Source organism: Grammomys surdaster, unplaced genomic scaffold, assembly GCF_004785775.1.
Source record: "Grammomys surdaster isolate TR1022 unplaced genomic scaffold, NIH_TR_1.0 171, whole genome shotgun sequence".
Classification (NCBI taxonomy): Eukaryota; Metazoa; Chordata; class Mammalia; order Rodentia; family Muridae; genus Grammomys; species Grammomys surdaster.
Genome location: NW_021604619.1, coordinates 2,429,472 through 2,442,078, shown reverse-complemented (window position 1 = coordinate 2,442,078; position 12,607 = coordinate 2,429,472). Strand labels below are relative to the sequence as shown.

General features: G+C 42.0%; 2 protein-coding genes across 3 annotated transcripts in view; one reads left to right on the top strand and one right to left on the bottom strand.

Annotated features, from left to right (window-relative positions):
• The window catches only part of Smap1 (small ArfGAP 1), a 76,539-nt gene extending 72,232 nt beyond the window's left edge, over nt 1-4,307 (top strand). For both annotated transcript variants that reach the window (XM_028767233.1, XM_028767234.1), the window contains 3 exons: nt 474-639; nt 1,382-1,689; nt 3,366-4,307. In XM_028767233.1, coding sequence (XP_028623066.1) covers nt 474-639; nt 1,382-1,689; nt 3,366-3,500 — 609 coding nt within the window. In that variant the 3' untranslated portion in view covers nt 3,501-4,307. The remainder of the gene's footprint in view (nt 1-473; nt 640-1,381; nt 1,690-3,365) is intronic.
• A 23-nt stretch (nt 4,308-4,330) lies between these two features.
• B3gat2 (beta-1,3-glucuronyltransferase 2) overlaps nt 4,331-12,607 on the bottom strand; it is an 85,058-nt gene continuing 76,781 nt past the window's right edge. Inside the window, exons 3-4 of the mRNA XM_028767235.1 lie at nt 4,885-5,033; nt 4,331-4,805 (exon numbers count right to left, since the gene is read on the bottom strand). Coding sequence (XP_028623068.1) covers nt 4,719-4,805; nt 4,885-5,033 — 236 coding nt within the window. The 3' untranslated portion in view covers nt 4,331-4,718. The remainder of the gene's footprint in view (nt 4,806-4,884; nt 5,034-12,607) is intronic.

Sequence of the window (12,607 nt, the reverse complement as noted above, 5' to 3'; positions counted from 1 at the left end):
TAGATGGATTCTAGTATTATTAAAATAAACTAGAATAGATGTGCAAATGTTTTATGGTATAGCTTTGAAAAGATAAAAGCTTTTAATCTACCGTTACAGAACCTTTGCTTCTGCAAGTTGTAACATTCTTTATTCCGAGTGACCCTAGTTCTTGAGAGAAGTGGTGGCAGTCTTCAGACTGCACCTGCATGTTGTCATACCCACTGTGATCCAGGACCATGAGCTGGGAAAACTGCGCTTTCCCAGCTGCTTAGGAGCTGGGGGAGCTCCGGGCTCCTTGGTTTTCACTACAGGTCATGCCATGACATTTTACCTGCATTCTAGATGCTTGTGTGGAGGCTGGAAAGTGATCTTCAGAGATGTCAGCATTCTCCTCTTAGAATATACTACCAAGTTCATAATTGAATGTGACCGTTAGTGATAGATGAGCCGGGCTGCATGGACATTAACAGTTGCTTTGGTGTTCTTCCCAGGGGACTGCCTCCATACCAGCAGCTGCTACCCTGTCTACGGTAACGTCTGGGGACCTGGATCTGTTTACTGAGCAAACTACAAAGTCAGAAGAAGTAGCAAAGAAACAACTCTCCAAAGACTCCATCTTATCTCTGTATGGTACAGGAGCACAGCAAAGCACTCCTGGTAATTGATGTTGAGCTCTGCTTCCAGTCAGTGACATGGTGTTATAGAATACATCCTCTGAAACTACATCAGTTACATTTTCCTATGGTAGTAGTGGATGCTTCTGTTCCAGCTTATATAACTGAAATGAATGAAGCATTAGAATTAAACAATATAGGATTCACAGAACTTTATTCATTTGAGACTTAACAAGTTGTTCACATATCACTTAATATTGCTCTACAAGTTTATAAGACAGGAGGTATTGTTCAGGAATTACTGGATTTGGAGTTACATGAAATTTGACTTTGTGTATACTTTTGTTTCCTCTGCAGGTAAACAAATAAGCAGTCAGAACTATACATACATATAATTATGCAAAACTTGGAAGTGTCTTTCATTATAGTGAAATTATAAGCATATGATTTATTCAGTTTTAATCCATCAGACCCTTCGTCCCAAAATAAGCTTATTTCACATATAGACTGAAACTGTGTGGCCACTCACCTACTTCCTTATAAAACAAATCACTACCACTCTACCTGCCCGAGTCATCAGGGGCAGCATGTACTCTTAGGCTGTGAGTCTGTGCAGCATACCAGACGTCTGTCTGCATCCTGGAAATAACAGGCTCTGAAGGTTGAGGCTTGGGTTGTTTTCAGCTGTCTGCCCTTTTTTTGTTTCTGGAGAGGAGTACAGCCATATAAAAGAGCCTCTTGTTGACCTGTTCTTTTCTTTTTTATTCATGGTTCTTACAATACAGGTGTGTTTATGGGACCCACAAATATACCATTTACCTCACAAGCACCGGCCGCGTTTCAAGGGTTTCCTTCCATGGGCGTCCCAGTGCCTGCAGCTCCTGGCCTTATAGGAAATATGATGGGACAGAATACAGGCATGATGGTGGGCATGCCCATGCACAATGGGTTCATGGGAAACGCACAGACTGGAGTGATGCCACTTCCTCAGAATGTTGTTGGCCCTCAGGGAGGAATGGTGGGACAAATGGGTGCACCACAGAGTAAGTTCGGCCTGCCACAAGCCCAGCAGCCTCAGTGGAACCTCTCACAGGTAAGGCTACCATCCTAATACGCAAGAAACCACATTTGTATTTTGGGTACTCTTATTTGCTTTGAAAGCTATTGAGGAACATAAGAAAGGGATAAGTTTGATCAGATCCAAGTGTTTATAGATAAATGACTAGCTACTGTCCTTACTAAGAGTATTCTATAAATAAATGTTAGGAGTTTTCCTTTTCCCATTTCAGACTGTAACGGAGTTGTAATGGCGAACATGCACGTAACTAGCTAGAAGTTACCTTGGGGAGCATATAAGAGACACACCTTAACTCCTTGGCTTGGTGCCATGCTTACTCGGCTCCTGGGTGGGATCTCTTTATAGTCCACTTAGACGAGAGTTATCTTCACTGATAAGCTTGCATCTTTTTTTATTAATTCTTATCAATGAGAAAGAAATCCAGCTTCATATTCTCAAAGCACAGTTTGATGAGGGATCAAGGCTGCCTCTGTCATGTGGTTACTGCCTGTTGATTTATGAGGAACATCCGTTGGCTCAGGAGCCCCTATGGTGAGAATGTAAACCTGCTTACCTCAGGTATTCACTGATAAATTCCATGTCTGTCTGGCTTAGGTTAAAGCAAGGAGTAACATTTCTGTTGTCGCTCCACACAGAGAGACTTAGTGCTCATGGTTCCAGTCCCTTTCCTGCATGATGATCCACTAAAGCATCTTACAGGAACCAGGACCGCTCAAACCCTTCAGAACATTGCCTGCTAACTAACATTCACAAAATCACCGTACAGCTTACAAGTGCTCCTATGCTGTTACAGTTGAGGTGTATAGGAATACCTGCACACACTGCTTATGCATTGGAAACTTCGAAAATGTGTCAGATATTAGTAACAACTTTTTTGTGACCATGATGCTGAGGCTCACTCGACTCAGGTTAAATTTCAGGAGAGCCAGTGTCAACAACGTCATATGAATCTTCGTGAGCAGAGGGGAAGGTGGAGTCTGCCTGCCTGTAGACACATTTGTGGTTATTATGTCTTAGGTTTTCAAAAAATTAAAAATAAAATTCTGTACAAAGAACACAGCTAATGTTGAGAATAGGTTTGAAACTATTTTCAGTAAATCCTGCGTCTCTCGTTCCGTCACCAAACTGGGTAGTGAGAGAAACACTGTTCTAAGAGCCTGATAAGTATATTGGATTCGAGCCTGGAAGAAAAATGCATGCAGTTGTTTATTGTACAGCATATAGTAAAATTCAATTTTAGCTGTTTGTTACTATAACATAAAACCTAAAACATATGTTATATGACCTTTCTAATGTTTATGAAGTATATTAGGGCCATTTAGGATGTTAATAGAGAATTACAGGTATTTTGTCAATGTTAGGGTAATTTTAGGATGTTTTACTTTCTAAAATTTCTCAGTCCTTGGGAGTCACAGAAGAGTGATGGATTCAGTCAGATACAAAATCAAAGATTACTTTGGTGTGGTTTTCAGTTGTGGTTAATTTAGAAAGTGAACTAATTATGGATTACTTTATAAGTAATGCCTAACTCAGAAAAAAGTAGTTGTTTGATTTCAGTAGAGAGACTTCTGTGTGGTCTACCTCCAGTGTCTCCACTAATTTTCACATCTGATGAAGTGTCTGGCTGTAGCTAAAGAGTCAAGAGTGAAAAGTGAATCGTCCTCGTAAACTGATCCTTTTGTGTTTCACAGATGAATCAGCAGATGGCTGCCATGAACCTCAGTAGTGCAAATGCTAGTGCAGGTTTTGGCCAGCCCCCCAGCACGACAGCAGGGTGGTCTGGAAGCTCATCGGGGCAGACTCTGAGCACACAGCTGTGGAAGTAAGGAGCTGCACCAGAGTCTCATCCAGAACCGACACCTGACATTCCTCGCGACAAAGGCATCTAGTTCCCATTTATTCATGTACATACATATTTTTTTTCTTTCCCCCATTTGTTCACATTAAGAATTACCTGATTGACCGTGTTGGTCTGTGCTGATTAAATTTGATGTGAAAGCAGGTTGAGAAACCATCTTGTGTGGAGGGCAGCTTTGCTCATATTTCCCATGATGTCATAAACCACATTGAGAAGCTGCTCAGTTAACTTGCATAATCGGTTTTATTCTCAAAATTATAGCTCTAACGTTTGCATATAAGGGAAGTAGTTATCATGTTAGTAATACCTCTAACAGTATAAACCCTACCCCTAAATTAGCCAGTAATCCTGTAGGAAGGTACTGTATGATCAAATGTTTAATCATATAAATAGAATGTAAATGTATCACTGAGCACTGTTTTCTAGTGTATCAAATTCTTTTATTCATCACTCACTCCACTGTGCTGTTGTTATGATGTGCTTAACAGGGAACGTGGTTAGTGAACGCAGATAAACCTGGATGGTACTGTAAAACTCAATGAAGGTTTCAGAATTCAAATTTCCATTGCCTCTTGTAATGTGGACCTCTTCTCATGTACATAGTGCTAATATAAAGACCTTTTTCTGCACTATATGCACACAGGGTAACTAAAACAAAGCCACTTTTAATCCTTGAAGGTATATCCAGGTTTATGACAGTAATTGTGTTTACATTTTATGGTGCCTAGTATTGACAAAATGTTATTTCCCTATATTAAACAGATGAATCCACACACCTTTTTTTATTTGTGGGTTTTATTTCCTACAGTGTACACTGCCACCAGCTTTCCAAATATTTCATGTTATGAAGCCAAGAATTTAATTGGGAATGTTTAATTGACGGAATATTCTAAAACCTATTTCATTCTCCCAGCTATGAGATGGCTTGGTGAAAGGGAGGGAGGGAGGAGCAGTGTGAGATACCCTGGTGTTCTTTCCAGTGTCGTGTAGCTTCACTGTACAAAAATCTTCCAATTCAGAGAACACATGCAGAACAGATGAAGACAACACATTTTGAAGCATCCAGGTAGCTGTCGAAATGGATGTCCATTGGCTGACAGGAAAGGCTGAAGGCAAAGGACCAGTACCTGAATGAGCAGCAGCCTAAGCTCCAGACTTCCTCTTCCTCCCCTGCTGGTCCTGGCGGCTACACTTCAATGTTCACTGTGTCCAGGTGGTACTTTGGCTCATTGGCTAGATTGACCTTCTCTGTCCGAGTGTGCCACACGAGAACCTGCAGAGGAAGGGGACAATATAAACAGCCGCCCTGTCAGCACTCAAGGTTCAGCTGCATGAGGGAGATAAGGAAGTACCTTGGTGCAGTTACTAGCTTTCGGTTCCAGTTCTTCAACTGTTGTGATCTGCTTTAGAAAGTCAGATTCTTGCATCCCTGGCTGAGATCCACGGCGCTTAAACACAGCTTTCGGGTTAGACAAGATGACTTGCAGGCTCACGGCAAACCCTTTGTATGAGGTAAAGAAAAAGATTCGGTTACTCGTATTCTTTTTCCCTTTGCATCGTGATCACGTCAAAAAGTACAAATACTGGGCTGCTGAGATGGCTCAGTGGTTAAGAGCACTGACTGCTCTTCTGGAGGTCATAAGTTCAAATCCCAGCAAGCACATGGTGGCTCACAACCATCCATAACGAGATCTGATGCCCTCTTGTGGGTGTCTGAAGACAGCTACAGTGTACTTACATAAACCTTTGGGCCGGAGTGAGTGGGCTGGAGCAAGAGGGAGAAGGAAGGGGGGAAAAAGTACAAATATCTACTACATGGTTAGATCTTGGTATTCACACTTTAGTAGGAGCATTGCCTGCATACAGTCTCTAAGGAAAAGTAGGCCATGATTTTGTACGCTGATGATACCTGCCACACAATCAGGCCACTACAGCTCCACATTTAATACTCCACACTATTGCAGAATTAACTCCTTGTGGTGTTCCAGTGCTGGCTCAGCTTTCCTGACTGCTTTTGACACATTAATGTGTGCTTTATCATCAAGGTCAGCGCTGTTCCAAACGACTTGACATTGACAAGCTTGGTGGGGGTACTGATGATCATGTGAAACAAGTATAACTTAATGTATAAGCGTTAGTTTCACTCTAAGCATGAAGCGGGGAGCTTAGAGATCACTGCAGGCGATATCCATGTGAGCTCCTTCCAGTGATTGGCTGTGTGACAGAACCGTCCCTGTTTAACCTGCTGAAATACACTCCTAATGAACTCGACAGCCAACTGCACATATGACTCATAGAAATCTGAAGCCTGAACCTTTGCTCCTGACAGTAAACCCAGGCCCTCCAGGGGTTGCTGGGTTGAGAGCCATGCTAGGAACTTCTTCCTAGGAGCGTGTGTCTACTCTTCCGTCAGCAGTAGATGAGTGCTGCTTTTTGAAGAAGCGTCACACCATCAGACAGTAACAGAAGACCACGTCACTCACGTCACCTCCAGATAGCCTGCTGCTCAGTCCTGTGCCCTGGACCCTGCTGCCTCTTGTGGAAGGTAATGTTCAACTATGCACAGACAGTGCTCTAGGAAATACTGAGTGAAGCAGAATCAGAAAACATAACCCATAAAATGGCCTCCAGACTCCAGCATCCTTCACTAATGCTGTATGGAAGGACCCGGTGCGTTCTAATAAGCAACACTGTAGTCTTTTGTTTTTGATTAGGTCCTTGCATTTGGGACACTGGCCAAGTCACTTCACTTCTGTTAACTCTGTAGTGCCCCCATTTCTTAATCTGCAAGAGAAGTATGAAAGCTCAACCTTTGTGTAGGGGAACATGCAGAAAGACTCTACTGACTTTGGAGCACTGTGCAAAAGACTGCAGTATATAAGTAAACATGTCACTATGTAAACAGTACCCAGAGGGGAGGGTAGTACCAGCCTCCATTCCCTGCCAGAACCCTGGTAGACAGGTAGAGGGCTTGCGAACATTCTGGTGGGCAGAGCCAGGCCACATGTATGTCATGTGACTTTGATAAGGGCTCTAAAGTCTTCATCAGGGACAGCCGGTGCAGCCCAAGACTTCAGCAACACAATCCAAGCTTGAAGTTGATAAAGTGCCTTTTCTCATCAGGCTAGATCACGTTACTGTTAATGACTTCTTGCTTTTTGTCATGTTCTTTATCTAAATGCAGGCCTGCCCTTCTCAGTCGTACGGGGCTTCTGGAATATTCTTTATGTGGCTTCAAGGCACTACTTTTTATATCCCTATTTTCATCGCACACACAGTGACCCAAATTATGCAGAGGTAATTCTGAAAATATTAAACCATTCAGACCTGATTTCCTTCAGTGTCCCTTAATACATTAAACTCATCGTCTGCAGCTACTGAAAGATTCAGATTAGATGAATATTTTCTCCATTTCCCTGGTTCAGGAATATTTCATCACAGTTTAGATCTATGTGGTAAAAAGAAGCACAGGCCACATCCAGGCCTGAAGCTCCCCTTGTTTTTGTTGGGTGCTTTCTTGTCCTTGTTGTGCAGTGGTATGAACCTGAACAGCAGAGCCCTTAGGGAGGGGCTAACAAAGAAAGTAACCTAGTTCCTAAAGAGGGGGCCGGAAGGGGAGGGAGGACATCCAGATGTTGATCATTCACCCACTCCAGCGGGTTCTGCCCGTTCTCTGCTCAGGAAGCAGGTCACAGCCACAACAAGCGCAAGCATCATAGAGTATGTAGGCCAAGCTGGGGTGCTTCCGGGGAAATCTGCTGCCCTGATGAGACAGCATGCTGAGCTGAAGTGCTGTCTCTTGGAAAGAGGCAGCAGTTTTAGCTTCTGGCCATTGATTTCCAATCTGCTGTGACTGGGTTTTCTTCAGTTGTATTTGCCTCGAGCATTATATCCTTACTGGATTTGGCTTTAAAGGTTCTGCTGTGTCTTTTGAGGTACTAGGATTCTGACAAAAACCATAGAAGTGGGGTTTCCTGTCTGGGTCAGTTATAAAAAAATGTGTTATGCCAGTGAAAAGTGATTGAAGACAGGTCTTCCTTAACATCTAACAATGGGGAAGGCATATTCCTCACGAGGCCCAGGGACAGGGGTTGCCTCAATAGATTACATGCTTACTGAATGCATTAGAGTCTAACAATCCATTTCATTTCCAGACAAGATAAAAAAAAAACCACAGGAGAATTGGAGAAGAGATGGCCCATTGGTTAAGAGCGTTTGCTCTTCTTCCAAAGGACCCAAGTTCAGTTGCCAGCACTTGTGTCGTATTTCACAGTCATCTGTAACCCCAGCACCAAGGCTTTTGACACCTTCTGATGTCTGTGGGCACCAGGCATGTACTTGGGTGCATGTATGTACATGCAGACAGAATACTCTTTAGCAAAAGATATATGATTAAATAACAACAAGAAAAGTGTTTAGTCATTTGGGGTGAAACACATATGATAGACTCTCTTAAGAATAGGTAAATGTCAGCCCCCAAACTGCCAGAGCTTCTCTGAAGAGGCCACCCTAAACTATGCTGTCTCCTTTGGTTGACAACTGAGAGTGTGAGGAGGCTATATAGCAAGAATTTGCAGAGCAAAAAGCTCTGCTGGTGGGTAGAGGTTCTCAAGCCTTCAGTGTCATCAACTAATGCCCACGGAAGTACCCAGATAAAGTAGAGAAGCAGAAAGAAGGAGTTGTCAGTTATCCTGCCTCACTTAGCCTGGGAGTGGTCATGTTCTCATTAGCAAGAACACAGCAACCTAGTGAACATGGACAATGACTGGCTAGTGTGGGGTCGAATTATCTCTGAAAGCTCAGATGCTCCTGCCTAAACTTAGAACACACTTTGAAAAGAAAGAGTGCCTTCAAATAACTTAATCATGTCCCAGTACAAAGCTCAAGAGTATTTACTTATATTTATAATACAGTATGTGTTGTTTGCATGCTCATATTACATAGACATGTGTGTCAATAATTACCCAACAATTTAGAATTCAATTCAAGATGGCTTAGAACCAGAACTTCCTGGAAAGAAAGAAAGAAGCAGGAAAAGAAATACTGCAGCAAAGAGAAACAAATCCAGAAATGATACAGATGACCGAATGTGACATTAGGGCATAAATGTTTCATATTCAAGAAGAGATGTGAGCATGCTGAGAGAGAAGAGGGACACTGCCATCTCAATGACATAACTAAAGGAGATGTAAGTGTCCTGGGTAGAATTAACATCTGAGACACAAAATAATAAAAGATCAGCAAAGATGATCTTTAAAAGTTCAACAACAAAGATTAAGTTTCAAATATATGGAAATAATCACAGAGTAAAATTACAGATCAAAGTAAGAAACGACTAAACCAAAGTAAAAATAAGACTAGTGTTAGAGAATCAGAATGAAAGGTGTGGGGACTGAAGGCCTAGAATCAGCCATAGGCCTGTCATACATGTATACTAACACCAAGTCTTGGGTCTCAGTGGGAAAACATTGAAACAGATGGCTATAAGCTAATGTAAACAGGCAGCTTTTCTGGAAATTTACAAGCCTGAGTAGTCATAGACCTTGTAAATAGGTAGCCTTGGAAGACAATACCAACTTAAATAAGGACAAGTGAGTCATAGGCAGAGTCATAGTGACTTGTCCCCTGAACCTTCACCCAGCCGATACCCAGTTCTGATGATATCTGTATTCCCCCTGATCACCCACACTCCAGTGTCATTCCCTTCCCCACATCCTGCCTTTCTGTGTTTATAACCACTGTGTGAATGAATTACAATTTGAGAAAAAATAAATTATAAAAAAAAAGAAAGGTGTGGGGAAGGTATAAAAATGAAGAAATGACTAAAAATGTCCAGCCTTCATTCAGTGAAGATATATAAAGCCTGAACAGCCCTGTTTCTGACCTAATGTAACCTAAATGAAGATCAGTCCAACCATGGTAGCACCTTACACAATCTTCACACATGATGGAAACGATACCAGACAAAGCATAGTGGGAGGCGTAAACCAATTTCCAAAACCTTAATTCAAATTTCATAAGGTATGCTGCTTCTGATGTGATGGAATTTAAAAGGCTCAATAACAAAGATGAGACAGTTTTAAAAGTTCAATAACAAAGATTAAGTTTCAGATACATCAAAAAGATCTAAGAGTAAATTACAGATCAAATGCAGGGAAGTGAGAAAGTGGTTAACTGAATGCAAGAGAAAACAAGCCATGAAAGTTTGAGTCTAATGAAGTACCTGGGAAATGATTGGGAGGCTGTGCATGTGTGTGCACAGTATAGAGGCCAGAGATCAACGCCTGGGATCTTCTCCCACTCTCCACCTTATTTGGGGGTCAGGGTCTCACTGGAGCTGATCATCTGGCTAAACCAGCAGGCCAGCAAGCCCTCAGATCCTCCTGTCTCTCCCCAACCCTTGCTGCAGTTACAGGCATGCGCAAGGATCATGCCCCCGCTCTTTACAAAGGGGCTAAGGATCTAAACTCTGGCCCTCATGTCTATGTAGCAAGCATGTGATTTCTTGAGCCGTCTCCCCAACTCCAAAAATCTTTTTTTAAATACAAGTTCTTACTATGCTGTACTACTGCCCCAGTAGGCTAGCTTGAGACCTCCTGTCTTAGCCACCTAAGAAGCAGAGAATATATTTATTTATAGATATAGCATTACAGCAAGCATGGCAGAAATGTTTTCTAAAATACTTTAAACACTAAACTAGAAAGATGAGGTCCCACTTTTATAAGCTAGAAAATACAAATAAAACCCAAGTACTATTAAATGTAAGAGCAGACACAGGGCAGAGGAGACACAGCAGAAGAATAATGAATGAGAATTGGCTTCCATAGGCTCAGTGCTTGGGAAAGTTTGGCCTTGCTGGAGGGAGTATGTCGCTACGGCAGGTCTTTGAGAGTACACAGCCACACCCTACTTGTAGTTTCCTGACTTGAAGGTATGAGGCCTTGGCTTTCTATCTCATGCCACCAACCTTGCTGCTTGCTGCTGCACCTGCCCACTACAGTGGCCTCCTGTTCCCCTGGAATTGTAAGACCCAATAAACTCTTCCATAAGTTGCTTATGGTCATGATGTTTTAATCACAGCAACATTAAAGTCACTAATACAGGGATGAGCATGTATCCATAAGCATCTATCTGTAAGTTCTTGAGAAGTAGAAGGCACAAACCCTCAATATGGAGAGAACAGGTTCTAGTGACATGAATAACAAAAAGTATTAGCTTTACGACAGTTTTGGACATCTCACATTAAAATAGGTTGAAAGATGAGCTACCAACAGATCGGACAACCTAGAACAGTCTAAGAAAGAAGTGAAGTTTACGGTTCAGCCACCTTCCAATACTACAACTTTCTTGGGCCAGACAGCCCTCAGCTGTGAATCCCAGAGATCATGTAAAGAACGAATAGAAGTTCTACACTACTTTTTCCTTTTACTAAAAACAGGAAGGAACACTTCCTTAAATTATCCTGAAGGCCAGCCTTGCCCTGACACCCAAATCATGCAAAAGCATTACAAGAAAACTGCAAGCAAAGCTCGTGAAGAAAGACAGTCAGCCTCCTCAAGCTTCCACAAGTCCATGCCAGCATGAAAAAGGTAGTAAGCCATGGCCACAAATGTTAATCTCAAGGTTGGGACTTGTCATGATCTCAACTGTGGAATTCACTATTAGAAAACGTAAAAGGAAAACTATCTTGATAGATGGTCTACACTCTTTTTTCACAAAATCCAATATCTTTTTATGATTGGGGTTGGGGGTGGATATCACTGAACCAATAACAAATGTGAAGTTTTCAACTTGATAAAGGGCATCTGAAGAAGGAGAGGAGAAAAACTGGAACGGAGAAAACAAATGACATTTTACTTCCAGATGCAGACTAACTCTAGCTCCTGTAGGTTCCTCATGAGACACAGCTACTCAACAATGCAGTGGAGATCCTTGCAATGGGAAGAAGCACCTCCCCCCATTTGCTTTTAACAAAGCAGGTGACACAGATGGGCACAAAGTCTGTAAAGCAGAGCTCCTGTCTCTCACCCAGTCAGTAGCATCAATAGCAGTTGCCAGTGTCTCCTGCTGGACCGTCACCATCTCGGTCTCACCACCATGTACCTGACCCTCTAGCACACATTCTTCTCTTAACTCTGCAGAGAAAGTAATCTTGTATGCCTTAGAAATCAAGCCTACCCCCACTTCCTGCAATATGACATATCACTACAAGGCTTTTATAGTCTGATCACGAGATACTAACAACTTTCTGAATAACTTCCCTGGGGGTATGGGAATCTTGACATGGTCTTTTTTAAAATTTATATGTGTAAATGTTTTGCCTGCATGTATAGCTGTATGCATGTATGACATGCATGCCTGGTGCTTATAGAGACTAGAAGACAACATTGGATCCCCTGAAACTGGAGTCACAGATGGTTGTGAACTCTGTGGATCCTGGAAATCAAACCTCAGTCTTTGGAAGAACAGTCAGTGCTGTTAAACTCTTGAGTCATCTCCCCAGCCCCTAGACATGTTCTTTCAGTGCTGCTAATAGCAATTAATTTCAAAAATCTCTCTCCACCCACGTAAGAAAAAATGATTACAAATCCAAAATAAATACACACACATATGTACACACACATACAAACACAGACATATATACATATACATATATATATAATATATATACACACACACACTCTAGTCAGAACTTGTGGGGAAAAAAGAAAGTGGCACCACTTCTCTCTGGAGTCTCTGCCTCTCATAGCTCTTCCTGTCAAAGTATACATACACTGTCTCTTGGAATATTGCATGTGTGAATTTCAATACTGTTCCTGGTTCAAATATGTGTTTAAATATAAAAACACATATGTGGCCACTAAAATGATATCTTAGTAGTAATTCTCTTGCTATGAAGAGACACCATGACCAAGGAACTCATATTTTTTTAAAAAAACAGTATTTAATTGTGGGCTTGCTTACAGCTTCAGAGGTTCAGTTCTTTATATCGCAGGAAGTATGGTGGCACACAGACATGGCACTGGAAATGTAGTTGAGAGTTCTATAGTCTGATCCATAAGCAGAAGGGGGGGG